This window comes from Cervus elaphus, chromosome 28, assembly GCF_910594005.1.
Source record: "Cervus elaphus chromosome 28, mCerEla1.1, whole genome shotgun sequence".
Classification (NCBI taxonomy): domain Eukaryota; kingdom Metazoa; phylum Chordata; class Mammalia; order Artiodactyla; family Cervidae; genus Cervus; species Cervus elaphus.
In genome coordinates this window covers 32450137-32477773 of record NC_057842.1, presented here as the reverse complement: position 1 = coordinate 32477773, position 27637 = coordinate 32450137, and the positions used below count along the sequence as shown (strand labels likewise).

The 27637-nt window shown below is 36.0% G+C and overlaps 1 protein-coding gene and 1 non-coding gene across 8 annotated transcripts in view; one reads left to right on the top strand and one right to left on the bottom strand.

The window, feature by feature from the left end:
* TBC1D32 (TBC1 domain family member 32) overlaps window positions 1–27637 on the bottom strand; it is a 179601-nt gene that overhangs the window by 120563 nt on the left and 31401 nt on the right. For all 7 annotated transcript variants that reach the window (XM_043889936.1, XM_043889942.1, XM_043889937.1 and 4 more), the window contains 8 exons: window positions 24344–24403; window positions 20785–20875; window positions 17113–17253; window positions 16512–16604; window positions 15427–15569; window positions 11231–11358; window positions 7128–7329; window positions 3866–3948 (listed from right to left, as the gene is read on the bottom strand). In XM_043889936.1, coding sequence (XP_043745871.1) covers window positions 3866–3948; window positions 7128–7329; window positions 11231–11358; window positions 15427–15569; window positions 16512–16604; window positions 17113–17253; window positions 20785–20875; window positions 24344–24403 — 941 coding nt within the window. The remainder of the gene's footprint in view (window positions 1–3865; window positions 3949–7127; window positions 7330–11230; window positions 11359–15426; window positions 15570–16511; window positions 16605–17112; window positions 17254–20784; window positions 20876–24343; window positions 24404–27637) is intronic.
* LOC122685659 lies at window positions 23372–23478 on the top strand. Its single transcript, XR_006338509.1, has one exon. It is a non-coding gene; the product is annotated as a U6 spliceosomal RNA (small nuclear RNA).

The following is a 27637-nucleotide window of genomic DNA, read 5'->3' as shown; positions in this document are numbered from 1 at the left end:
TTACCCATTCAACCAAGGTATCAAGCACCTGCTACATGACAGAGAAAGGCTAGTCTAGTTAACTGACCAAACTGGTTCTACACTCAAGTGTTACCAAACTACAAAGGAAAAATAATCCCAACACATATCAACGTTTCAAATAATACAAGAGATACTCAACTACATGAGGTATTTTGATGACAAAAATGCAAACAGTTTTATTTTATCAAAAGCCATTAAACCTTTGTTTCTAAGAGTAGTATCAGATTGAAGGAAACTTCTTTTCCTCCAGCATCAAGTTTACACATGGAGCACATTCCCCAGTTTAACACTGCTTGCCTTTCTTCACCTAATCACTCACTCTTACCCTTGAAGAAGGGACTCAGGAGACTTGTAGGAGGACCTAAGAATGCTAGGCTAGGCGATGCCTCGCCCCAAATTCAGCACTTCTTTGCAACCCAGGTACCTGTAGGAAGCACAGTCTGCTCTGTTCTACTATGCAGTTATGGTTGATCTTTGTAAGCTCTGCCTCTGAGGGTGAGGAAAGTCTATGACAGTTGATTGGGACAGAAAGATTCAGTTCAGTTCAGTTCAGTTCAGTCGCTCAGTCATGTCCGACTCTTTGGGACCCCATGGACTGCAGCACGCTAGGCCTCCCTGTCCATCACCAACTCCCTGAGTTTATTCAAACGCATGTCCATTGAGTCAGTGATGCCATCCAACCATCTCATCCTCCACCATCCTCTTCTCCTCCCACCTTCAATCTTTCCCAGCATCAGGGTCTTTTCCAATGAGTCCGTTCTTCACATTAGGTGGCCAAAATTTAAGAGTTTCAGCTTCACTATCAGTCCTTTCAATAAATATTCAGGATTGATTTCCTTCAGGATTGACTAGTTAGATCTCCTTGCAGTACAATGGACTCTCCAAGAGTCTTCTCTAACACCACAGTTCAAAAGCATCAATTCTTTGGCACTCAGCTTCCTTTATAGTCAAACTCTTACATCCATACATGTCTACTGGAAAAAACACAGCTTTGACTAGACGGACCTTTGTTGGCAAAGTAATGTCTCTGCTTTTTAAGATGCTGTCTAGGTTGGTCATAGCTTTTCTTCCACGGAGCAAGCATCTTCTAATTTCATGGTTGCAGTCACCATCTACACTGATTTTGGAGCCCAAGAAAATAAAGTCTGTCACTGTTTCCATTGTTTCTCCATCTATTTGCCATGAAGTGATGGGACTGGATGCCATGATCTTCGTTTTTTGAATGCTGAGTTTTAAGTCAGTTTTTTTACTCTCCTCTTTCACTTTCATCAAGAGGCTCTTCAGTTCCTCTTGACTTTCTGCCAAAAGGGTGGTGTCATCTGCATATCTGAGGTTATTGATATTTCTCCCAGCAATCTTCATTCCAGCTTGTGCTTCATCCAGCTTGGAAGTTCGCATGATATACTCTGCACATAAGGTAAATAAGCAGGGTGACAATATACAGCCTTGACGTACTCCTTTCCCAATTTGGAAACAATTTGTTGTTCCATGTCCAGTTCTAACTTTTGTTTCTTGACCTGCATACAGTTTTCTTAGGAGGCATGTAAGGTATTCCCAGATCTTGAAGTTTTCAGTTTGCTGTGATCCACACAGTCAAAGTCTTTGGAATAGTCAATAAAGCAGAAGTAGATGTTTCTCTGGAACTCTCTTGCTTTTTTTCAATGTTCCAACAGATGTTGGCAATTTGATCTCTGCTTCCTCTGCCTTTTCTAAATCCACCTTGAACATCTGGAAGTTCTCGGTTCATGTACTGTTGTAGACTGGCTTGGAGAATTTTGAGCATTACTTTGCTGTTGTGTGAGATAAGTGCAGTTGTGCAGTATTTTGAACATTCTTTGGCACTGCCCTTCTTTGGGATTGGAATGAAAACTGACCATTTCCAGTCCTGTGGCCACTGCTGAGTTTTCCAATTTGCTGGCATACTGAGTGCAGCACTTTAACAGCATCATCTTTTAGGATTTTAAATACCTCATCTGGAATTCCATTACCTCACTAGCTTTGTTTGGAGTGATGCTTCCTAAGACCCAGTGGATTTCGCATTCCAGTATGTCTGGCTCTAAGTGAGTGATCACACCACTGCAGTTATCTAGGTCAGGAAGACCTTTTTTGTATAGTTCTTCTGTGTATTCTTACCACCTTTTCTTAATATCTTCTGCTAAATGCATAGATTATGGTGGCTCAGGATGTAAAGAATCTGTCTGCCATGCAAGAGACCTGGTTTGATCCCAGGGTCAGGAAGATCCCCTGGAGTAAGGAATTGCTACCCACTCCAGTATCCTTGCCTTGAAAATTCCATGCACAGAGAAGCATGGTGAGCTACAGTCTATGGACCACAAAGAGTCAGACATGACTGAGGGACTCACAACACTTTCATGATCCCTCTCACTTACAGCCCACTGACCACACTACGTCTTCCACCGGAAATAATGTTCTACCCTTCTAGACAATTAATATCCATGTATTCATTTTAACTTACTTTAATTATAATTTCTTCTGGAAAGATTTCCCCAAGTTAGCCTGTATGAACCCTCTATGATTTGTATCATAAATTTAGCATACTATATTGCCATATTGTATTTACTTATTTGTATTTTATACTATATAATAAGTTCTCTAAGGTATGTAGGCATCCACAGAACTTGGCAAAGCACTCAGTCCAATAAATACCTAAATACATGAGTAGAAAATGAATGCATGAATGAAGACAATAAATCATAAATCAAAGAAAACAAACATAAAAATTAATTGTAGCAACATTTTTACTCACCCCTTCATGCAAAGAAAATAGTAGCTGATTTAAGTTTCACAACTATATCAGAAAAAAAATTATAGCTGACATTTAGAAAATTAACTATTTGTTAAGCATTACACCATTAAGGAAATGCAAAAGATTTCGTTTGTTTGACTGGTTTTTTTTTTAGTTAAACAATGCCTATCTAAAGATAAATGTTTATGTTTTTTTTTCAATTTCTTTAGACTACCACTTAAAACTCTAATTATTTTTTCAGATTATGCCAATACTCAATTAAAAAGAGACTCCATGAATACATGACCCTAAGTAAAAAAAAAGAAAATATGTATATATAGTTCCCATTAATCTGACTCCATATCCAATTGATAACTATGGAAAAAAATATGAAAACATCTAAATTAAAAAATTAGTATAGACACTTCCCTGGTGGTCCAGTGGTTGAGAATCCGCCTGCCAATGCAAGGGTTCCATCCCTGCTCTGGCAAGATCCCACATGCAACAGGGCAACTAAGGCCATGGGACACAATTACTGAGCCCCTGGGCCCTAGAGCCAGTGCTCCACAACAAGAGAAGTCACCAGAAAGGGAAGCCTGCGCACTGCAACTAGAGAGTAGCTCCTGATCACAGCAACTAGTCTTTGTACAGGGCAACAAAGACCCAGCACAGCCAAAAATAAATAAATAAACTTTTTTTAAAAATTAGTATAAATAATGATTTAAAGAATTCTCCAATGCCAAAATCTAAGTAAACGGTACTCCCACACATTTTGAAGTTATAGTTTAAATGTAACAGACTTCATTGGCCATTTGAAAAGTTCTACTGAAATTCTAATTTTAGTATTTGGTAATTTTCCAAGTTTTCTGAAAGCACTCTAACATGTCACATTTCCTATCTCCAAATGTAAATACAGGCTGAAATATAATAAATACTGCTAGTTTTTCCTCTTACAAAAAATACAAGTATATATGATCTCTAAAGTTTCCCCTAGATGAACTTTTCTTTGATTTTTGCCACAGTATCTATACATTTCTCATTTTAAAATTATTTCAGCAAATGTGAAAAAACAGATGAGCGTAAATCAATCATACTTACATGTTCTGGGATTCCTGGCTAACCAAAGAAACAGAATCAGAACCCTCTACTGGAGTAGGAATTCTTTCTGATAGCAGACTTGTCTAAAATATAAGAAATAACACATTTTTCTTACTTATACCATTACTCATAAGCTGTCAAGCTACATCTTTATATTTTTACTGTAATTAAAGATTAAATTACTTGCAAATTTTAAATTATTTGATTCTTAAATATCACGTAAAGTAATTCACAAATAAGGCACATAGATAATGTAGGGGGAAGGTATTGATATACACTATATTTGAATATTGCTCCATTATGATATCCAGTGTCCATAACAAAAACCCAGCTATCTGTAAAAACTGCCCAGAAATAACTTACAAAGAGTAAATCTATATGCTGATAAGTCGTGTCTGCCTCTGTCTGACCCCATAGGCGGCAGCCCACCAGGCTCCCCCATCCCTGGGATTCTCCAGGCAAGAATACTGGAGTGGGTTGCCATTTCCTTCTCCAATGCATGAAAGTGAAAAGTGAAAGTAAAGCCGTGCAGTCATGTCCGACTCTTTGCGATTCCATGGACTGCAGTCCACCAGGCTTCCCTGTCCATGGGATTTTCCAGGCAAGAGTACTGGAGTGGGTTGCTATTGCCTTCTCCAAATCTATATAGAGATAAGTCTATTTGAAGTCCCTTTTACCTGAAGAAATGAAAGCAAGGCAAAGGCTAACAGAATTTTACCAAGACAATGCACTGGTCATAGCAAACAATGCTTCCAACCACAGAAGAGAGGACTCTACACATGAACATCACCAGAATCAATATCAAAACTAGACTGATTGATTATATTCTTTGTAGTCCAAAGACATAAAAGCTCTATACAGTCAGCAAAAACAAGACCGGGAGCTTATTGTGGCTCAGATCATGAACTCCTTATTGCCAAACCCAGACTTAAATTGAAGAAAAGTACGGAAAACCACTAGACCATTCAAGTATGACCTAAATCAAATCCCTTATGATTATACAGTAGAACTGACAAATAGACTTAAGGGATTAGATCTGACAGAGTGCCTGAAGAACTATGGAATAAGGTTCATTAACACTGTACAGGAGGCAGTGATCAAAATCATATCCAAGAAAAAGAAGTGCACAAAAAAAAAAAAAATAAGAAGGCAAACAGTTGTCTGAGGAGGCTGAGAAAAGAAGAGGAGTGAAAGGCAAACGAGAAAAGGAAAGAAATATCTATCTGAATACAGAGTTACAAAGAAGAGCAAGGAGAAATAAGAAAGGCTTCCCAAGTGATCAATGCAAAGAAATAGAGGAAAAAATAGAATGGGAAGACTAGAGGTCTCTTCAAGAAAATTAGAGATACAAGGGAACATTTCATGCAAAGTTGGGCACAATAAAGGACAGAAATGGTATGGACATGACAGAAGCAGAAGATATTAAGAAGATGTGGCAAGAATGCACAGAGGAACTATGCAAAAAGATCTTCATGACCCACATAACCACAAGGGTGTGAGCACTCATCTAGAGCCAGACATCCTGGTGTCCAAAGTCAAGTGGGCCTTAGGAAGCATCACTACGAACAAAGCTACTGGGGGTAAAGGAATTCCAGCTGAGCTATTTCAAATCTTAAAAGATCATGCTCTGAAGTGCTGCACTCAATATGCCAGCAAATTTGGAAAACTCAGCAGTGGCCACAGGACTGGAAAAGGTCAGTTTTCATTGCAATCCCAAAGAAAGGCAATGCCAAAGAATCTTCAAACTACTGCACAGTGCACTCATCTCACACTCTAGCAAGTAATGCTCAAAATTCTCCAAGCCAGCCTGCAACAGTACATGAACCTAGAACTTCCAGGTGTTCAAGCTGGATTAAGAAAAGGCAGAGGAACCAGAGATAAAATTGCCAACATCTGTTGGATCATAAAAAAAGCAAGAGAATTCCAGAAAAACATCTACTTCTGCTTCATTGATTACACTAAAGCCTGTGACTGTATGGATCACAACAAACTGTGGAAAATTCTTCAAGAGATGGGAATACCCGACCACCTTATCTGCCTCCTGTGAAACCTGTATGCAGGTCAAGAAGCAACAGTTAGAACTGGACATGGAACAATGGACTGTTTCCAAATTCGGACAGGAGTATGTTAAGGCTGTACCCTGTCACTCTGCTTATTTACTTTATATGCAAAATACATCATGAGAAATGCCAGGCTGATGAAGCACAAGCTGGAATCAAAATTGCTAGGAGAAATATCAATAACGTCAAATATGCAGATGACACTACTCTTATGGAAGAAACTGAAGAGGAACTAAAGAGTCTCTTGATGAAAGTGAAAGAGGAGAGTGAAAAAAGCTGGCTTAAAACTCAACATTCAAAAAATGAAGATCACGGCATCTGATCCCATCACTTCATGACAAACAGACGGGAAACAATGGAAACAGTGACAGACTTTTACTTTTGGGGGCTCCAAAATGACTGTAGATGGTGACTGCAGCTATGAAATTAAAAGATGCTTATTCCTTGGAAGAAAAGCTATGACAATCCTAGACAGCATATTAAAAAGTAGACACATTACTTTACCAACAAAGGTCCGTCTATTCAAAGCTATGGTTTTTCCAGTAGGCAAGAATGAATGTGAAATTGGACCATAAAGAAAGCAGAGTGCCAAGGAATAGATGCTTTTGAACTGTGGTGTTGGAGAAGACTCTTGAAAGTCCCTTGGACAGCAAGGAGATCAAACCAGTCAATCCGAAAGGAAATCAATCCTGAATATTCACTGGAAGGACAGATGCTGAAGCTGAAGCTCCAATACTTTGGCCACTTGATGCTTCTAATGAGAAGAGATGAATCATTAGAAAAGACAATGATGCTGGGAAAGACTGAAGGCAGGAGAAGGCGATGACAGAGGATGAGATGGTTGGATGACATCACTGACTCAATGGACATGACTTGAACAAACTCCAGGAGATGGTGAAAGACAGGAAAGCTTGGCATGCTACAGTCTATGGGGTCTCAAAGAGTCAGACACAACTGAGCAACCGAACAACAACAATAACCAGAAGACAAGACTGCAGCGCCAGTTAAGTTGTAGAGCTCTATCCTACAGGGACAGGATGTACTGAAGTCATCTTTTGACAAGTTAGAAATCATTATGTCCTTTGGAGTACTGTGATGCTAAAGAAGTTCAGTAAAATATTTTAACTGCAGTATAATATTATAATACTGAACATATCCAAAATAAAGATTTTCAGGGAAGAAAAAAGATTGAAAATACTTACCTTCTTCCAAGCCTTTGCTATAGATTCATGCAAACTATAAGGAATTAACACCTGTAAGCCTTCACATGTACTGTATATTTGACGACACACAGAAGTAAAAGCTCCTTTAACCACAGGAAACATCTCTGATCCAGAAAAAATAGAAATATCTTCATCAAGAAGTTTTTTCGAAAACTGGGCAATTAGATGAGCACCTGTAGGACTAAAAGATGATACCAAAACAATGCATTTCAAGTGACCTAATTTGATTGAACTGCTTTCTCTGCATGGGTATGTCACTAACTTGACTGTTTGGTAGTAAAGCTCACTTATTTCTCCATTTGTTTTACATTTTTTTAATTCTACTTTTTAACTTTAACATTTAGTATATAAAACATATTCATGATTCCAAAGTCAAATCTAGGTACAATCAAGGAATAATCCCAGATATCTTATATCTATGTCTCTTAATCCAATATTTTTTTCCTTTCCTCTAAACTATTGCTTTTCTTTCCCCTAAAGCTATTACTACTCTTCTATCATTTCCTTTTGAAAATAATACAAATATAATTTTATTTATTCATATTCCCTTCTACTATATAAAAGGTAATATTCTATAAACTTTCTTCTGTTTTGTTTTTTCACTTTACATATCCTGATGACAACTCTATAGCCGTACATAAAAAAAAATTCTCAAAACCTTTTCCGGAGAAGGCAATGGCACCCCACTCCAGTACGCTTGCCTGGAAAATCCCATGGATGGAGGAGCCTGGTAGGCTGCAGCCCATGGGGTCGCCACGAGTTGGACACAACTGAGCGACTTCACTTTCACTTTTCAGTTTCATGCATTGGAGAAGGAAATGGCAACCCACTCCAGTGTTTTTGCCTGGAAAATTCCAGGGACAGGGGAGCCTGGTGGGCTGCCGTCTGTGGGGTCGCACAGAGTTGGACACGACTGAAGCAACTTAGTAGCAGCAGCAGCAGCATCCCCTTCTCAGTACTGCTAAGCACTCCTTTGCATAATTATAATTCAATCTATTAGCCTCTTGTGATTGAACACCTGGGATGTTTCTATTCTTTCCCTAATAAAGTTAGAAACTCTAAACCACTGCACAATGAGGATTCAGAAGAAATTCTAACATTTTATGTCTTTTCTGTTTAACTTCAATGTAAGGGAGATGCCTAAAAAAAAGAAACCTAGAAATCATAATGATAATAATGGGAGAAAATTAACTACATACAATTAAATGATGTCTATATAAAAGAAAAAAATAGGGAAGTGATGAACAATAAAAAGAATCTTAGAACTCATGGCAAGGAGTTAGTCTTCCTAATTTTAAAAGAATTCATATGGATAAGAAAAGGCTTCCAGGTTAAAAAATATGTCAGACTGAACACATTACATTCACATCTACTCCCTTCTGAAATATTAAAATGCAACAGTAAACAAAATTTTCAGAAGGCTCTTGTAGCCATCAAGGACAAGGAGGAAAAAAACAGGTATGATAAGTAACAAAGTTTAGGAATGTAGGAAAAAATGAGTAATTTAGGATCCAGAAAAATTGAATAGTCAAAATTAAAACAATTAGAAACAAGAATTATGCTTCTCTTCTATTAATACTGAATCACAGTTATAGAAATCCAAGCCTCAATGTTTCCATCTATATAATAGAGATAAACATAGAGGCCTCTTCCTTAGTCACTGTGAGGATTAAATGGTTACCAACCCCCCCAACCTCATGCAGAGACTTTGATCCTGTGTGACTATTATCAGCAAGACAATATGTTCCCAGATATAAACATATTAAAACACATGATGGAAAAAAATAATAACAGATGGCAGGAAAAATTTGGAACACACAAAAAAAGGAAGAACAAAGGCAAAATAGAAAACAGTAACAAATATGGTAAACATTAATCCAATCATATCATACATCACTCTAAATGACAAGGATCAATTAAAAGAAAGACTATCAGAGTAGATTAAAAAAACAAGATCCAGTTATGTGGTATCTATAGAAGCCTATTAAATATAATGATAAAGACAGATTAAAAGGAAAAGGATAAAGACATCATGCTGATGATCAAGAGAAATCTAAATTAGCTATATTAATTTCAGACATCACAGCAAGGAAAATTACCCAAACGGCATATTACATAATAAAGGGGGTCAATTTTGCAAAGAGATGTAACAATCCTTAATGTGTACCTGACAGTGTCAAAATACATTAAGGAAAAATTAACAGAATTGCAAGGAGAAAAAGATGAATTCACTGATCCAGTCTGAAATTTCAGCACTTTTCTGTCAGTCATTGACAGATCCAGCATGAACACATAGCTGAACTGAACACCACAAACTACCAACAGCATATAATTGGTACCTACAGAATACTTCCAGTAGCAGGATATACATTTTCCTTAAGCTCATACAGAACATTCACTAAGAGAGATCACATTCTGGGCCATAAAACACATTTTAACAAACTAAAAATATCAATCATACAAAATATGCTCTCAGAACTATAGCTCATAGGTCAAAGAAGTCTCCAGATAAGTCTAAAAATATCTTGAACTAATGAAAATGAAAACACAACTCATTTGTTGGATGTAGCAAAAGCAGTGCTTAGAAGGGGAAGTTTACAGAACTGAATGCATATAGTAGAAAGATGCTCTAAAATTCAATAATCTAAACTTTCACCATAGAAAATGAAACTAAATCCAAAACAAAGCAGAATATAAAAATTAGAACAGAAATCAATGAAATTAAAACAGGAAATGAGTGGGGGGTGGAAAGCTAGTCTTTTCAAAGATCAGTAAAAGTGAAAAGACTAACGAGGTTAGGAGAGGAAAAAAGACATAAATTAATAATATGAGAGGCTATCTCTACTAATCCCATTGATTTTAAATAGGTAATAAAGGAATACTGTAAAAAAACAAATATATCAATAAAGGGATACTGTAAAAAAACAAATATATCAATAAAAAGTCTATGCCCACAAATTAGAAAACTTAGATAAGTGGACCAGTTCCTCGAAAGACACAACCTGCCAAAACACAAACAAATCTGAATATGCCTACCTATTAAAGAAATAGAATAAATAATAAACTTCCTAAATAGAAAACACTTTGCCCAAATAGGTACACTGGTGAATTCTATCAAACATTTAACAAATTATGCCAAATCTCTTCCAAAAGCTAGAAGTAGAATATTTCCTAAATTATGAGACCAGTGTTACAGTAAGGCTAGACAAGAATCCCGAAAACCAGACTAATCTCTCTCATAAATGCAGACAAAAATCCTTAAATATTAGTAAATCATATCTAACAATATATAAAAAGAAATATTCTAGGTATGCAAGGTGGTTCAATATTCAAAAAAAATCAATTAATGTAATCTACCATACCAATAGAATAAAAGGACACTCATTGTGGTGTTATTTGTGGAGGCAAAATCATGGACACAACCTAATATCCAATAATGTAGAGAAATTTGAATAAATTATGGTAAAGTCATACAAAAATGTATTATAGAGCTTTTAAAAATGTTTCATTCTATATTCACCTAGGAAGGGGTTATGGTTCCATACAAAACCCCCCAAAAAAGTAACGTATATACCATTTTTGAAAAGAAAGCATCCTATGACTGAACATATATATTTGATGCATCATTACAGGTGCAGAGAAAGTCTAGAAGCATGACCATAATGTTACCACTGGCTGACCCAGGTGACAGAACTGAATAAGGGTTAGAAAAGGAAGATGGGGAAGTAGTTAGCTTTCCTTTGTATGGTTTAACTTAAAATCAGTCATTTGTGGCTTTAGAAGTTCCAAGAATACAGTCCAAGGGAGCAAAAACAATCCTATGCAGCGTGAACCATTCTAGTTTTCTTTTGAAGTTATAGATATCAAGACCTACTCTGCCTGTAGAATTCATAATCCTGGCTATTCCTTCAAATTTCTGATGATCTAATATGTTACTAGTTGATCAAGAAACCTAACTAGATAACTATCTAGAATAATTATCCCAATTTTCATTAATATATGACAAGATTTTTGGAAACTTTAAATCAGTTTTGAGAAAACATACTAAAAAATTCCAAAAATTATTCAAAACAGAAACATACCTTTTTTCTTCAGAAGAGTTCATATTTTCTCCATAAAGTAGTAGGGTAAGTCCTTCTTCCACAGATGCAATTCTTGCCAAAATATGAGCTATATGAATTAAAGCTGTTTCAGAGCAATTTGGAGCAGCCTGTATGTTAAAGATATCATATAATTTTATGACATGCTAACATATCACAGACTAACATTCAAGGATGGTACTGTAATCTAATAAAGTTATATTATCACAACAAAAGAGAAAGTTAATGATTGTTAGGCTGTGAAATATGTCTGAATTAAATGCATCATTAGATTATATTCTCATACTAGCACAGTTGATAAGGCAAAAACATACATACTTTTTACCCAAAGCTATTACTGTTTATTAAGACAGCTGAAACAATTGCTGCTATTACAGTTTTACATGCATATAATTCTAGATGACAAATGCAGTAGCTCTTTTTCTTTGCCCTTTACTTCTCACTCACTGGGCTATATCTGATCTAATTTCATTGTACATGCTATATAACATACTACCATCTTTTCTAAGGGACATCATCTTTTCCTGTAACTGATTGGGTCATGAGTTAGTTGTAGGTGTGACTAAGGACTATCAATTCATGAGTTGGCCAATAGCTAATGATGTCAACTAATGAGAAAACGTAAGTGGAACTGATCATATTTCCCCATTTTTTATTGTTAAAAACAGTAAAACTAGTTTTACCAGTATATAGCAAATTAGTACAAAGGAAATACTAAAAGCTAGAGAGTCGTGTCAATGCTAGAGCCTATCTAGAAGTCTAATTCTACTAAAGTTTCTATTCTTTCTGGGACCTACTTATGCACCTGTACCTACATGGATGCAATGCACCTATTCTCTACGATAATTTTGAATATATCTATACAGTGACTGCAGTCATGAAATTAAAAGATGCTTGCTCCTTCAAAGGAAAACTATGACAAATCTAGACAGTGTATTAATAAGCAGAGATGTCACTTTGCCAACAAAGGTCCGTATAGTCAAAGCTATGATTTTCCAGTAGTCATGTACGGATGAGAGAGTTGGATCACAGGCTGAGTGCCACAGAATTGATGCTTTTGAACTGTAATTCTAGAGAAGACTCTTGAGACTCCCTTGGACAGCAAAGGAGATCAAACCAGTCAATCCTAAAGGAAATCAACCCTGAATATTCATTTGAAGGACTGATCTGAAGCTGAAGCTCCAATATGTTGGCCACCTGATAGTAAAGAGCCTACTCACTGGAAAAGACACTGATGCTGGGAAAAAACTGAAGGCAAAAGGAGAAAGGGGTGACAGAGGATGAGATGGCTGGATGGCATCACTGACTCAGTGGACATGAATTTGAGCAAACTCTGGGAGAGTGGAGGACAGAGGAGCCTGGCATGCTGTAGCCATGGGGTTGCAAAGAGTCGGACATGACTTAGTGACTGAACAAAAAACACATTGCAACCAATACATTCTAAAAAATTCAGTAGGTTAGTTCAACTAATGCGGGGTCTAGATGATCTAGATGTTCTAGTTCATGATGATCTAAGGTTTAATTTGTTACTTTCACACTAAATATCTTTCTTAAAAGAACTTCTCTACTTTCCTTCATTCATACACACGTTTTTTAAACTTTCTTTTTCCTCATTTTCAATATTTTATTTGTTTAATATTCTGTCTTTCCTATTAGAGCAGGTTCCTTAAGAAGCAATGACCATGTCTTATTCACTTCTACATTTCAACTACCCAGCACAGAGCCAGTGATGCAGCGGTGGCTCAGTGGGTAGTGTTCAATGTCTTAAGTGAGATAATGAATGTCTATTATGTGCCAGACAGTTGTTTTTTACTCTCAAGAATCACTGCAACTTAGGTATAATTACAGAAGTACATAATATGAGAATATAGACAAACACCTAAATCTGTCAGGGAGAACTGAGAGAAAATTTCAAGATACAATTAACTGTGGTCTGAAGAACAAACAGACCAAGTTAAAGACTTTCCATGGCAAGGAAAAAGTGTTTGAACATAGGGAAATACTATAACCTGACTTAGAAAATGCAAATGATCTCTTATAACTGGAATATACAGGAAAGAAACAGGTACAATATAAAATGGAACACTCAATATAAATGTCTAGTTGAAAAGTCTGAAGTTTATCCAGCAAGCATCAAGTAGCCTTAGTGGCAAAATAGGAATAGGCTGGAAAGTGGAAAAACTGAACAAGAAAAAATGTGTATATTCCAAGCAAGAAATTATCAGGGCTTAAACAAAAGTTAATACCTACACTTGTGGCTCAGCAGTACAGAATCCGCCTGCAATACAGGAGATTCTGGAGATGCGCATTTGATCTCTGGGTTGGGAAAATCCCACAGAGGAGGAAATGGCAACCCACTCCCATTATCTCCCTGGGAAAATCCCATGCACAGAGGAGTCTGGCTGGTGGGCAACCGTCCCTGGGATCACAAAGAGTAGGAATTGACTGAGTATGCATGCACACACACAAACAAAAGCAAAGACAGCGGGGATTAAGAGAAATACCTGGATTTTAGCCATATGCAGGGGGAAAAAAATCTATAGGCCTTAAATACAAATTGAATGTAGAGAATGAAGGAGTTCCCATTTACAGAACAGAGCAAGGGCAGAAAAAAAATACTGTTTTGAAAATGCTGAGTTTGGCTCATGGAATAAATAACAAAAAAAGGTGTTCAGCAGGCACCTGAAGTTAGTCGGTAGCTAAAGAAGTCTGGAGCTGAAGAGATCTAATCATCCAGGAAAAGCACACTAAGAGAAAGGAAAGTGAACCAGGTCCTAAATCACTGAAGACAGCAGGGACTTGGAAAGGAAACCACAGAGGTAACAAAGAATGTTTAGAAAGGGACAGAAAAAAACAGAAAGATTGTAGGAAAGCTAAGAAAACATAATTTCAGAAGTGATCTACTATGTTAAAGATCAAATCTGAAAAGTTACATGTTTTAAAATTACAGGCAACTGCAATCAAAGCTTCATCAGTGATATGATGCAGGCAATTATAATACAATGAGTTGAGAACCAATGGGAAGAGAAGGAGCCAAGACAAGAAAGGTAACCTGCCATAATTAAAAGCTTATTGTTAAAAAGACCAGATATAAGCTGGTAGTTAAAATTGTGCACTGTGTAATCAAGAGTTTCCCCCATCCCAACACATTTACAGGTAAAAGAAAGATGCCAAAATAAAACAGAAAGTTAAAGATAGATAGATGAAAGCTAAGAAGTAATAGCTATGGTTCAAGATCCAGGAGTATGTTTCTTAGCTCTGGTATGTGGTTTACATTTTGAAATTTATGTTATGGCATTCTATAATATTAAGTTGTATATTATGATCTATTTATTTCTTCTCTGATCATTCTGTTTCCCTGAGGCTGACTAAGATCAAAATATTTTCATTATAACCACTTACTTTCCCAGAATTCCATACTTTGTACCACATTCACAAAAATGTTTAATGCTTTCTGAATGAGCAATAAATGATGAATATGTGAGTGGGTGAACAGTTGCCCATCCCACTGAGAGGGGGGCAAAGGGAGAAGAAATCAATAAAAACACTACAAAATGCAGACCCGGAAAATCGAAAACCTTTAGTCTATTGCTAAGGCTTTAAGTCATTTCCCAGAAATTTAGTCACAGGAGTGGAGAGATATATTAGACAGACTGCACTAGTGGTAATGGTATCAACTCTTCCACCTTTTAATGTCTGACATTAAGCAGTTTCTTTCAGCCTCAGGTGTGATGGATACAGTATATAATGTAAGGTAATATATTGCACAAACTGCAGAGACATACATATGTTCAGAACTGGGATGCTTATAAGTTTATCTAAAATAATACTTGTTCTTCATATTTAAAAAAGCTGACTCCAGGAAAATATTTCCAAAGGCTATACAGTTTTCATTAAAACAAACAACAAAGTATTCATAAGACTTAAAAGATTTATAAAACAAATATCTTAATAGATAACTTCAGTCCTTACAGTCATATCTAAGTTTGACCAGAAAAAAAGATTAAGATGTTATATGGACTTTTCCCTGACACTGTCATAACTAAAATCAACTAACTGTATGAAGTAAGATTTAAAATACATTTATATGGAAAATGGTATAATACTTCAAATGATCAAATTTAGAAGTCCCACTGAATATTCACTAATACCCAATTAAGAGACTCTTTATTACCAACCTTAGTTCCTTTCATTAAGTTATGAATAGGCTGAAGAAGAGCCTCAATCACAGTGTTGTTATATAAGCATTCAATTGCACATTCTTTCTGATCACAGAGTATACACAGAACCTCAGTTGCCATACTTGCAGGAGAGTAATTCTCTGATAAAGAAGAAGTATTTTTTGAAAATTTAATAAGACATTATTTACATCTTTTGTTTCTGTGTTAGCTATTGCTGTTTCAAAAAGCTCATCAAGGTTAATTAAAGAGTTTAAAAACCATAAATTTCAATGCTCAGAGGATGATTTATTACCAAATTATGATCTGAAACTTGAGAATATTTGCTTAATGTATCTTCAATTTAATGAAAGTAAATGACATTATAAACACCAGAAGACATCATTAGATCATTTGCTGTTTTGACATTAAAGCTCTGCTTGATAGTGAGGAAGTGGTTTGAAGCAAATTCACAACTTCTCCCCTCCTGGCAAACACCTTTCTTATTGCATTCACTTTTCTTCTTTTTCTTAAAAAAAGAAGAAAGTATATTCAGGTGTCAAGCCTGGGAGAAAACTAGAATCATTAAAAAATACAAAACACAGCCAAAAAGAAAGCAGAGGAGAAACTGTAATGGAAACTAGCATATTTCTTGTGTTAGCATAAAACCAATGAAATAAATGAACATTTTTAAGACTTTTAAAAATATATATATTCAGGAAGACGCAGATATAAATAAATATAGAGAACAGTCCCAAAATTAATGTGGTATTTTTAGTTTCATAAATTAACATTTGCAGATATTTGCCTCCTAATATACTGAACAAAACAGTGTTTTACATGAAGAAATTAAGGAACCAAAAGTTAGTAATGTATGGTTTTCCTGGTAATATACAACATAAAAATACTAAAGTTCTTAATTTATACTCTAATATTCCATACTCCATAAATTCACTAAGCAAATACTTGACAGGACCAATGTAATTCATTATGAATAATGCTATCTTAATGAAATCTCTTTACCAAATGAGGTCTGTCAACACATCCAGAAAATAAAATATTTTTCCATGGTTTCTATTTCTCTATTTATAATAGAAGCAGATTACCTAAATGACCAGGTGATGTCATCTTTGGACAAGTTGGTGAATGATAGATAAGTTGGGTAAACAGAACCAGAAGATCTGTAAGGGATACTGAATCTTCAAAAAGGAAGAAAAAGAAAGTCATTTTCTAGCATATGTTTACAAGTTAGAAAATTTTTAACTAATCATCCATCCTCCTAATCTGAGTTTTCATAGAGACTATGGGACAATTAGGAAAAAAGGGTCTATAATACAAGATTATATCCAGAAGAATAAATCAGACATAGTTGCCTAAAGATCACAGCTAGTTTTTAGCCGAATCAGAACAAGGACTTCAAGCCGAATCCAGACTTGAATCATCCAATATATTTAGGATTTTAAAAAGCAGAGAAAAAAAATAAGGAAAACATTCAAGACAGGGGAAACAGAATTACACAAGTAGGAAGAAGTACATACTGGGGGGAAAAAAAAACAATAACAACACTTTACATAAGCCTGTCAGCAGACTGAAAGGTATCTTGCTCAGTATCCTAGGAGAGACCAAGCCAAATCTCTAAACTTTAAAAAAATCATAGCACAAATTTTATCATATCTGAACATATTAATATCTCCTAATTGCACTTACCTTTTCTAGTCTTCAACTTTATAGGAAATAGCTTTCGGCCTTGGGTATAGATCAGCAATCTTCCCAAAAGGCTCAGTGAGTGAATGAAATAAATGTATTGTAATTCTTTTCCTGAGTAGTAGAAAGTTTTCTGCTTAATCCCTTGAAAGAAAAACAATTACATTTGTTTTAATGCTATTATATTTCATAGTACCTGTTTTTATTTCTCTCTGAACATTAAACAAGGTTGTAGTCTATAATGAAGACACTTGGTATAAATTTCTTTCAAAATCCTTTACTGTTTCCCAAGATACTTTAATACACTTAAATCTGAAGAAAAGCATTCATTATAAAATTGATCAAACCTCAGAAAAGTATAATGGGCATACAGTGACCATTCTAAAACAAATACCATAAGATTGTTAGTTATGTGTCATTATAAAGAGACTTTGAATTAAGGAAGGAAGGAACTCAATATAAAACATTATTACTGCATAATTCCACCAATTAAAGGCCAGTAACACAATCATACTTATAATCATGTTTGCAGATGAAACTAGAATTGCTAAAATAAAGGCACCTTCTAACATATATCATTTATTCACTCATTCATCCATACATTCAAGATCTACTGAGTACCTGTTTTACGTAAGACCTTGAACTATTTGCTGGTGTCAAAAACCAAGAAGAGTGAAAAATCAGGCTTCTAATGGCAAACAGCCTGATGTGAACAGAGCACCGGGAGGATAAGTGGGAGAAACAAATGGCCAGAGGACAGCAGCAACGTATCAGGACTGAGCTGCAGAAAGAGGATGGGCTTTATTATAGAGGCAACCGGGATGACATTAAAGGGTTTCAAGCAGAAAAGTAATCAAATATGCTTGTGGAAAACTGACTGACGGCAACATGGAAAGGTGAATGGAAGAAGGTCAAGGCTTAAAGCAACACTCATTAGGAAAATCATGAGCAAAAGCATCCATTAGAAAAAAGAATGAAGAAGATGAGACAAAAATAAATGTTCAAGGAAATAAATCAATGTGCCTTAGCTAGAATTACATGCAGACCATGAAAAGATTTAAAAAAATTCTCAAGTTCCTGAGTACATAGTAAATTCTTCTTTTTAATTCTGAAGAAAAAATGTTTAGAAAGATAATAATGATTTCAGTCCTTGATATTTTAATATTGACATTCCCAAGGATCTTCCAAATAGAATACTAAGTATGAGTACATGGGTCTGGGACTCAGGAAAGGAATACAGACTTAATTCAGAGTGATCATTTACATATAAAAATATCTAATATTTGAAACCATGAGAGTGGACGGGCTCCCTTAAGAGATAACAGGTAGACTAAGCTGAAAAAAAGCAAAGATCAAAATTTTTTAAAGTACAGACATAAAAAGAGCCTTTCAAGTGACTAAGACAAATGTGTTAGATGAGAATGAATGGTACCAGGAAGATGAGGGAAAGAGTCAAGAGAGGCAAATGCTGTAAACTGAGGGCAAGAAAGAAGAGAAAGTTAATGGGAAGACCATGGAGTAGCAGAAATAAAAGTCTCATTTCCATGGTTGAGAAGTGAACAGGAGATAAAGAAATGGGGCCTGGGTATACATTCAATAGTTTTAAGAAAAGCAAAGAGAAGTAAGGTACATATGAAATTGCTCAGTTTTTTATATGAAAAATATGAGCAGGTTTAGAGAATGCAAGGAAAGGTACCAATAGAAAGGAAGACAACAACAACAAATGAAGCAATGGTTCTTAAAAAAACAAAACAAAACACCAGATGGGGACAGAATCAAGAGCAGACAAGTAGTTCAATCTGGAACAGAAGGATTACCTCTTCATTCTAACTGGGAGAAAGGGAACATTGGTACACATAAATATGTATCTGCATGCATAAATGCAGGACAACTAGGAATTTCATATCTAAAAACTTCCACTTTTCCCAGTGAGATAGGATGCAAGATTTCCTCTTAGAAAAAAGTGGGCAGGGGCAATTCAGTGGAGTTTGATGAAATTCACTGAACACTGAAGAAAGAATATCTAAAATGATTCCAAAGCAACACAAAGAGCTGCTGAATCTAGAGAAATACATCAGTGCACTATCAGTTTAATGTTACAACACTCTCTGCTCAATTTTCCTGAGGACTGGAGGTGACCTAGAGTCTCTGCTCAATTTCCTGAGGACCAGAGGTGACCTAGAGTCTCTGCTCAATTTCCTGAGGACCAGAGGTGATCTAGAGTCTCTGCTCAATTTCCTGAGGACCAGAGATGATCTAGCGTCTCTGCTCAATTTCCTGAGGACCACAGGTGACCTAGAGCCTCTGCTTAATTTTCTGAAGACCAGAGGTGACCTAGAGTAGAGGAACTGTAGGCAGGAAACTCTGAAAGAAAAGAAAGCAAAAATTTTGAAAGAAATGTCAAAAGAATGCAGTGAAGCACCCTGAAGTCTTCACCAGATAGGGAAAAAACCAAGGCAATGAAGGGCTGGGAGAGTGGTAGGGAAAAAAGAGCTAGATACAACATTTTAATATTAATTAGAAAAATATATGAATTTACAGATTATACACACACACACACACACACACACACACACAGGCTTCACTGGCGGCTCAGACATTAAAGAATATGCCTGCAATGCAGGAGACCTGGGTTCGATCCCTGGGTTGGTAATATCTCCTGGAGAAGGGAATGGATACCCACTCCGGTATTCTTGCCTGGAGAATTCCATGGACAGAGGAGCCTGGTGGGCTACAGTCCATGTGGCCGCAAAGTGTCAGACATGACTGAGTGACTAACACTTTTACTCTCATATGCATATAAACTTATATATCTTTGTCTTCTCTCAAAGTTCTGGCTTCTTTCTGTACTTTCTCCTTTACTACAAAACACTTATATTTTGAAACCTGTTAATAACTGGTCTTTGGCCATTTTTATTCAGTAAAGAATTTATTCAGGGATAAAGGAAATTATAAGATACCTTCATATTCTCAAAGAACCTAATATTTCCCTAAAAAAGTGACATAGAATGATAAAAGATATCAAATTCACATGCAAAGCTGTATGAAGTCAGCAAGAACAATAAAAATTCACCCAAGGCAAAGAAGCCTTCTTGAAAAACTCAAAGCTTACTCTTTCACAATAAGATTGTTATCAGGGTAGGGATTATGGATTGTGGCAGCAGGAGTAGGAATAACCAAAGTGTAGGCACTGGTATGCCTTCTAAGAGAAGATTCACTTCTATCAATAACTAGATATGAGATTAGATAGATATATAAGGGCCAGACTATGAAACATCTAGAATATTTTAGCTCAGACTGAGAATAAGCAGAGCAGAATCAAAAAATGGGGCAACGTGCTCAATAATAAAAAAGTATTCCATAGAAATTTTCCTCCCAATAAAATGCACCTGATATACTTTCATTCTTTCTTCCTCTAGTGTATTACCGTAGTGTAACTCACGAGGACATACACCATGTTATGAACTAAAAAACTGCAGACTGTAAGAATCACTATGTTAACTTCAAATGCAGATCTGCTACAAAAGGTCATATTATGCTGTATCTTAAATCTGGGGAAAGTATCTTGTATTAGCAAAAGCAATCTAATTTATCATGATATTAAAAAATAAATTACAAAGCTATTTATTAATAAAATTTACCATTTTTTAAAATGTAACAAAATATAATACTTACCACAAGACTTTGAATGTCCCAAAACTTCATCACCTTTCATGGTTTCACACAACTCAAAGTATTGAACACACTGCTGAACCGCTGTAGTTATCTAATAAAATAACAGCTTATTAATCCTAAAACTTTAAGCCCACAAGTCCATGTATTAAAGAAGTTAGTCAAGGCTATAAAATATGTTGGGAAAATATCTAAGAAAAATATTCAGAAAATTTAGAATAGCACTTTTCCACTGAAGCTCAGTCTCTGCAATTACATTTTAACTATGGCATCATTCCAGGAAACATGGAAAATATTTGTAGATCAATAAATATACTATTGTTATAATGTTAGTATTAAGACAAAAATACAAATGTATTTTACATTTTATAGTGAAAGACGAAAAAGTTCTGGTCATGACTTTAAAAATTCTCTTGTCAATATCCCCAATTTTCTTGCCTTAAGAGTCTTTTCTTCCTACTTAGCCAGTAAAACATGACCTATATCTAGCTTTCATTTCCATCTTAGATACCAGAATTGCTAAAAGCTGATAAAGAAAATTCTCAATACAAAGAACAGTCATAAAAAATGATCTCCAACTTCTGTATTCAGCAATTCTCTCATAGTCTTCATTCTACTGCCTTTTCCCACTCTCCACAAGCAAAGATTTCAAATCTTCTTCCTTTCCTCTGCACCTACATACTTCCTGTAGATACCATCTCATTCTAACTCTCAATAAAATAAAGGCCACCAGTAAGTTAAGGAGTAATAATTGCTAGATGTGGTAATAAAGAGGGTTTTGTTGATCTTCAAAAGATCAATTCCAAGGGAGCTTGGGGAATAGAACTAACTATAAGGAAAGGGACTAGGAACTGAAAAATTAAAGGCAGATAGTATAATTTTCATTTTCAAAAGGTTGGCCATGAAACAGAAAAAGGGTAAAACATAGGGGTGAGGTTTTAGGTCAAGAATGAATTCTTCAGGTTGAAAGGATATGGTCTTGCTTAAGTAGAAAGGAAGTTAAGAGTATGTAGAAGAGAAAGGAAAATTGATAGAATAGTGTCTAAGAATAGGAGCAGCTAGAACCTAAGGGAAAGGAAAGGTTAAGCTTTAGATGGGAAAACCAAGGAGGCTGTGTGGACAGAGATGAGCTCATAATGATAGAATCAAGGAATTGATAGATTTCTTAGTCTCATTCATTCTTATGGCCTTGTTTCATGTAGAAGAATTAGCAAGGCAGGATTACCATCATTAGAATGGCCCGCCTACAAGACCGGACCTTGACCATCATCTGAAAACTTGGATTTCAGGACTTTTCCTACCATTCTAAAAACTGTACCTCAACAAACAATGTGGTTTTTACGTTGAATGTCTGTGTTCCTTCTGGGAGTGTGGAATCCCTGGTATGTAGTAGGCAGAAGGTGCCAACATGATTAATCCCTGATTTAAAAAGAAAATGGGCACTAAATCTCTAGTAAGTTTCTCTGGTAGACAACTTTTCACATGAGCTGTCATACTTTGACACTGGAGAAATTAAGATGAGTCCTGTGTGACTCTGTGGGAAAAAAGGCTCAGAAGTTCAAGCTCGGTATCTTCTCCAGTGTGCCTTATCCTTACACCAGCTCTGTTTTGCATCTTTTTTTTTTTTGGTAAGAAACCATAGCTGGGAGTACAACTACATGTTGAGTGCTAGAAATTCTCCCAGCAGATCATCAAATCTAGGGATGGGCTTTGGGAACCCCCTTCCATATCTATGTCTAAATCAACCTTTAGGATCCAGACCAATAAAATGAAATCTCCCCACCAGGAAATCTGGATCTCAAACTTGATACGACCAAATCTACCAAATCTAAAGTCATAACCTTTTCCAAAATCCTGTTGTCTTCCCACTGTGTTACTTATATCAATGAATGACAAATATTCAAATGAGTAAGTCCTGACCCAAAGTATGAGTCGCTAAGTCATGTCTGACTCTTTGTGACCCCATGGGCTGTAGCTCACCAGGCTCCTCTGTCCATGGAATTCTCCAGGTAAGAATACTGGAGTGGGTAGCCATTTCCTTCTCCAGGGGATCTTCCCAACCCAGGGATCTAACCTGTGTCTCCTGCATTGGCAGGTGGATTCTTTACCACTTAAACACCTGGGAAATCTGTGTGTGTGTGTCTGTGTGTGTGTGTGTACGCACATGTACGTACACCCATAAATATAACCATAAAAAATATCTTTTAATATTTTGGTAAATTTAGGAAAACTTTGAGAGAAAATAAGATTTAGGATGAAATCTCATGCAAGATGCAAGTTTGGTTCATTATGTATATGAGATAAAATATCTGAACAAGTTGGTAGAATATTGAGGCTGATAATATTTGTGGGCTAAGAACTGACTATAGTATAATTCGCTTTTCAAATAAGGGACATATTTTAAGTGTTAACCTAAAAGAAACATTTGAAATACTTCCACCAGGACCTTTCTGACAGCAAGAGTGAGATATCTGTATGTCAAATCATTCGAGGAAAAAAATCATTCCTGTTTTTTCTTCTTTCTCTATTCTAGCAAGATCACTTTATGCTCACATGGCAGCAACAAATTTCCATTAAAAATGGAATGAGAGTGCTCGCTTCGGCAGCACATATACTAAAATTGGAACGATACAGAGAAGATTAGCATGGCCCCTGCGCAAGGATGACACGCAAATTCGTGAAAAAAAAAAAAAAATGGAATGAGAGAGAAGTATAGAAAGACTTTTAGTTTCTCTAAGGATTTTTAAATACCTATTACTTCTACAAATAAATTCCCATTCTAATAGCCAATATCTCCATCTTCTCCTTTCTGAACCCCAATTCTTTTAATTCTCAAACAGAAAACAATTTTGTTTTCCTTTCTTCAATTTATGTCCTATCACAGTATTCTTAAAATTCACAATTCTAGGAATCTTTCTCTTCACTCCTGTTCTCAAGATTTTACTTAAGTACATAAACCATATTTATTATCTGAAAGTCATATCAGTATAACCTTAATTTCCACAATTTTCATATTTGTCAATTATTCGCTAGACTTGCTGAATCCATTCCTTTCAGTGCTCTAACACACTGTTCTACCAACAGCATTAAAAGCTGAAAATTTTACTAATATATTTTACAGTATTAGTTTGTATTTAGTATAACTTGAATCAATGTGCGAATACAAAAGCACTTACCATTCTGAGTTTTTTAATGCAACTTTCAGTCAAAAGCATGCGTAAATTTTGTAGAATGAAATTGGGGAGGGGGTGAAACACTACAAACACCTGATCTGAATTAAACTATATGGTAATACTTAACGGCTTATACCAAAGTAGCTTGTTAGCAGCTCAATTTATTAATACTATGAAGTTATATACTTCCTAGCTGTTATCTTGACTGCATTTTAAGTCTCTACTTTTATCCTTTTATGTTTCACAGAATGGTAGTTTAAAAGTCACATAAAAGGGGGATTACTTCATTATCCAACATTAACTATCACTCAACTTTGCACATTCAAGTTATTACATCATATATCTTCTTGTGATATTATTTCTCAAGATAAAAACAAAAACAGACTTACCAGAGATTTATATTTCTTTTCCAGAAGTCTTAGTACTGCAGTTCTGCTATAATATGCATGCTAAAATTAGGAGGAAAATGACATTTAATATTCAAGCTATACCATTCAAAATCTATATTTCCTGCATCATCTCTCTACAGTAACATAAATTACAGAATAGCTTAAATTATTGTAATCAAGGCAAAACAGGTTTTTCTAAGTACAGTGATTTATAAGCATAGCAATCACAAGAATGCAAATCATATTAAAAACTGGAGCATTTACTAATAGACCAGTATCCCTGATCTATCCAGGGATAGATTCTATCCTTCAGTTGTGTCCAGTTACCATACTAACTTGTTTTAAAACCAAAAAATATGCCTGACTACCAGTTTATGAAAAAGCATAAAGGGAAGATTAAGAAATGAGGGCAAGGAGGAGTGAGGGGAGAACTCGCAATTCTCACAACAAAGAGGGAACTGTAATGTTTACATATACAGAAGTATGCCAAGGTTGAAATGCTCTCAAGGGACAGTAGCTTAATCATTCCCTGCCAACCATATTTTAAAACCAATTCAAAGTGCCAAAAAAACTCTCCTTAGAACTAAACATAAATGAGATTAAAATATGTTTTTATACATTGTACAAAAGGGAAATTTTACATAAATGTTACTTAGGTTCAATATCATTAGCCTTTAATGTAGTTTTTCATTTTACTTTAAAAAATAATATTCTGTAAAAGCTATCAGAACTTCTGGGGAATAGAATTTAATCAAATGAGGTTTGAGTTAATTGAGAGTTAATCAAAACCCTTTGTTTTTTGGGGGCTTCCCTTGTGGCTCAGTTGGTAAAGAATCCACCTGCAATGAAGGAGATTTGGGTTCAGTCCCTGGGTTGGGAAGATCCCCCGGAGAAGGGAAAGGCTACCCACTCCAGTATTCCTGCCTGGAGAATTCCAGGGACTATATAGTCCATGGGGTCGCAGAGAGTCATACGCAACTGAGTGACTTTCACTCTCACTTTCTGTGTTTTAACCCTTGTAGCTTAAAATGTTTTTAAAAAATCATTAATCCACTTTTCAGGTTTAGTAAGAGAAATATGCTGCCTTACAATTAAACTATTGACCATGTTCTGAAAAGAAAGCCTCATAGTACATCCCTTAGACCATAGTCCACATACCACAACCCTCGGGTCAAAGTTAGCTGCCTTCTGATATCTGGTGAAGAATGTTTTATGTTATGGCAGAGAACTGATTAGTTGCATCAGAGGCAGGACACTCTACAAAGCCAGAAATATTTACTGCCTGGCTCTTAACATAAAGTGTGACAACTTCTGCCTTAGATGAGTGAAGAATGTGATAAATTTTAGTAATACCAGAACACAATGGGAGCTATTTAATAATTTTCTGTTGGCTGGTTTTCCTGTGATGGGTCTCATTCTCTTTAGAATTAAGTGCTGACAATAAAAATGTTAAGTGAAAAAAGTTAATTAGAAGCACTTAGAATAAGATGTGTTAAAATTAATCTGTTTGGGTCTTTTTTAAAGCATACAACTACATAAAATAAAATCTCAATAGTTGTTATGCCCATGTATACAATTAGAGATAATTAATTTTATTTGTGCTTTTACATATTTTGCATATGTTCTATAATAGTGGTATAATTTGATAATCAAAAAAAGAAAAAGGTCAAATATCAGATTGAGGAACGAAGTTTCAGTTTCAGTTCAGTCGCTCAGTCGTGTCTGACTCTTTGAGACCCTATGAACCCAGCACGCCAGACCTCCCTGTCCATCACCAACTCCTGGAGCCTACTCAAACTCATATCCATTGAGTCAGTGATGCCATCCAACAATCTCATCCTTTGTCATCCCCTTCTCTTCCTGCTTTCAATCTTTCCAAGCATCAGGATCTTTTCTAATGAGTCAGTTCTTCGCATCAGGTGGCCAACGTATTAGAGTTTCAGCTTCAGCGTCAGTCCTTCCAATGAATATTCAGGACTGATTTCTTTAGGATGGACTGGTTGGATCTCCTTGCTATCTGAGGGACTCTCAAAAGTCTTCTCCAACACCACAGTTTAAAAGCATCAATTCTTTGGCACTCAGCTTTCTTTAAGTCCAACTCTCACATCCACACATGACTACTGTAAAAACCACAGCTTTCACTAGACAGACCTTTGTTGGCAAAGTAATATCTCTGCTTTTTAATATGCTCTCTCAGTTGGTCATAACTTTTCTTCCAAGGAGCAAGTATCTTTTCATTTCATGGCTGTAGTCACAATCTTCAGTCACTTTGGAGGCCAAAAAAATACTCTGTCACTGTTTTCATTGTTTCCCCATCTATTTGCCATGAAGAACAAAGAGTTCAGGCTAAATCAAGCTGAGCAAGCATTTACCAAACATATACTATACGGAGGTCAGATAAATGTTAAGCACCAAACAGATGCTTTGGTTAACCGGGCATTATCATACAGTTGATACGATAACCATTCAATGTCACAGTAATCCAAGTCTATGCCCCGAACAGTAATGCTGAAGAAGCTTAAATTGAACTGTTCTATGAAGACCTACAAAACCCAAAAATGAGGTCCTTTTCATTATAGGGGACTGGAACGCAAAAGTAGTAAGCTAAGAGATACCTGGAGTAACAGGCAAATTTGGCCTTGGAGTACAGAATGAAGCAGGACAAAGGCTAACAGAGTTTTGCCAAGAGAACACACTGGTCATGGCAAACGCCCTCTACTAACAACACAAAAGAAGACTCTACACATGGACATCATCAGATGGCCAACACTGAAATCAGATTGATTGTATTCTTCGCAGCCAAAGATGGAGAAGCTCTGCACAGTCAACAAAAATAAGACTGGGAGCTGACTGTGCCTCAGATAATGAATGCCTTATTGCCAAACTCAGACTTAAACTGAAGAAAGTAGGGAAAACCACTAAACCATTCAGGTATGACCTAAACCAAATCCCTTAAGATTATATAGTGGAAGCGACAAAGACATTCAAGGAATTAGATATGATAGAGTGCCTGAAGAACTATGGATGGAGGTTTGTGACACTGTACAGGAGGCAGTGATCAAGACCATCCCCAAGAAAAAGAAATGCAAAAGGGAAAAATGGTTGTCTGAGGAGGCCTTACAAGTAACTGAGAAAAGAGAAGAGGTGAAAGGGAAAGGAGAAAAGGAAAGATGGTTCCATTTGAATGCAGAGTTCCAAAGAATAGCAAGGAGAGATAAGAAAGCCTTCCTCAGTGATCAATGCAAAGAAATAGAGGAAAACAATAGAATGGGAAAGACTAGAGAGCTCTTCAAG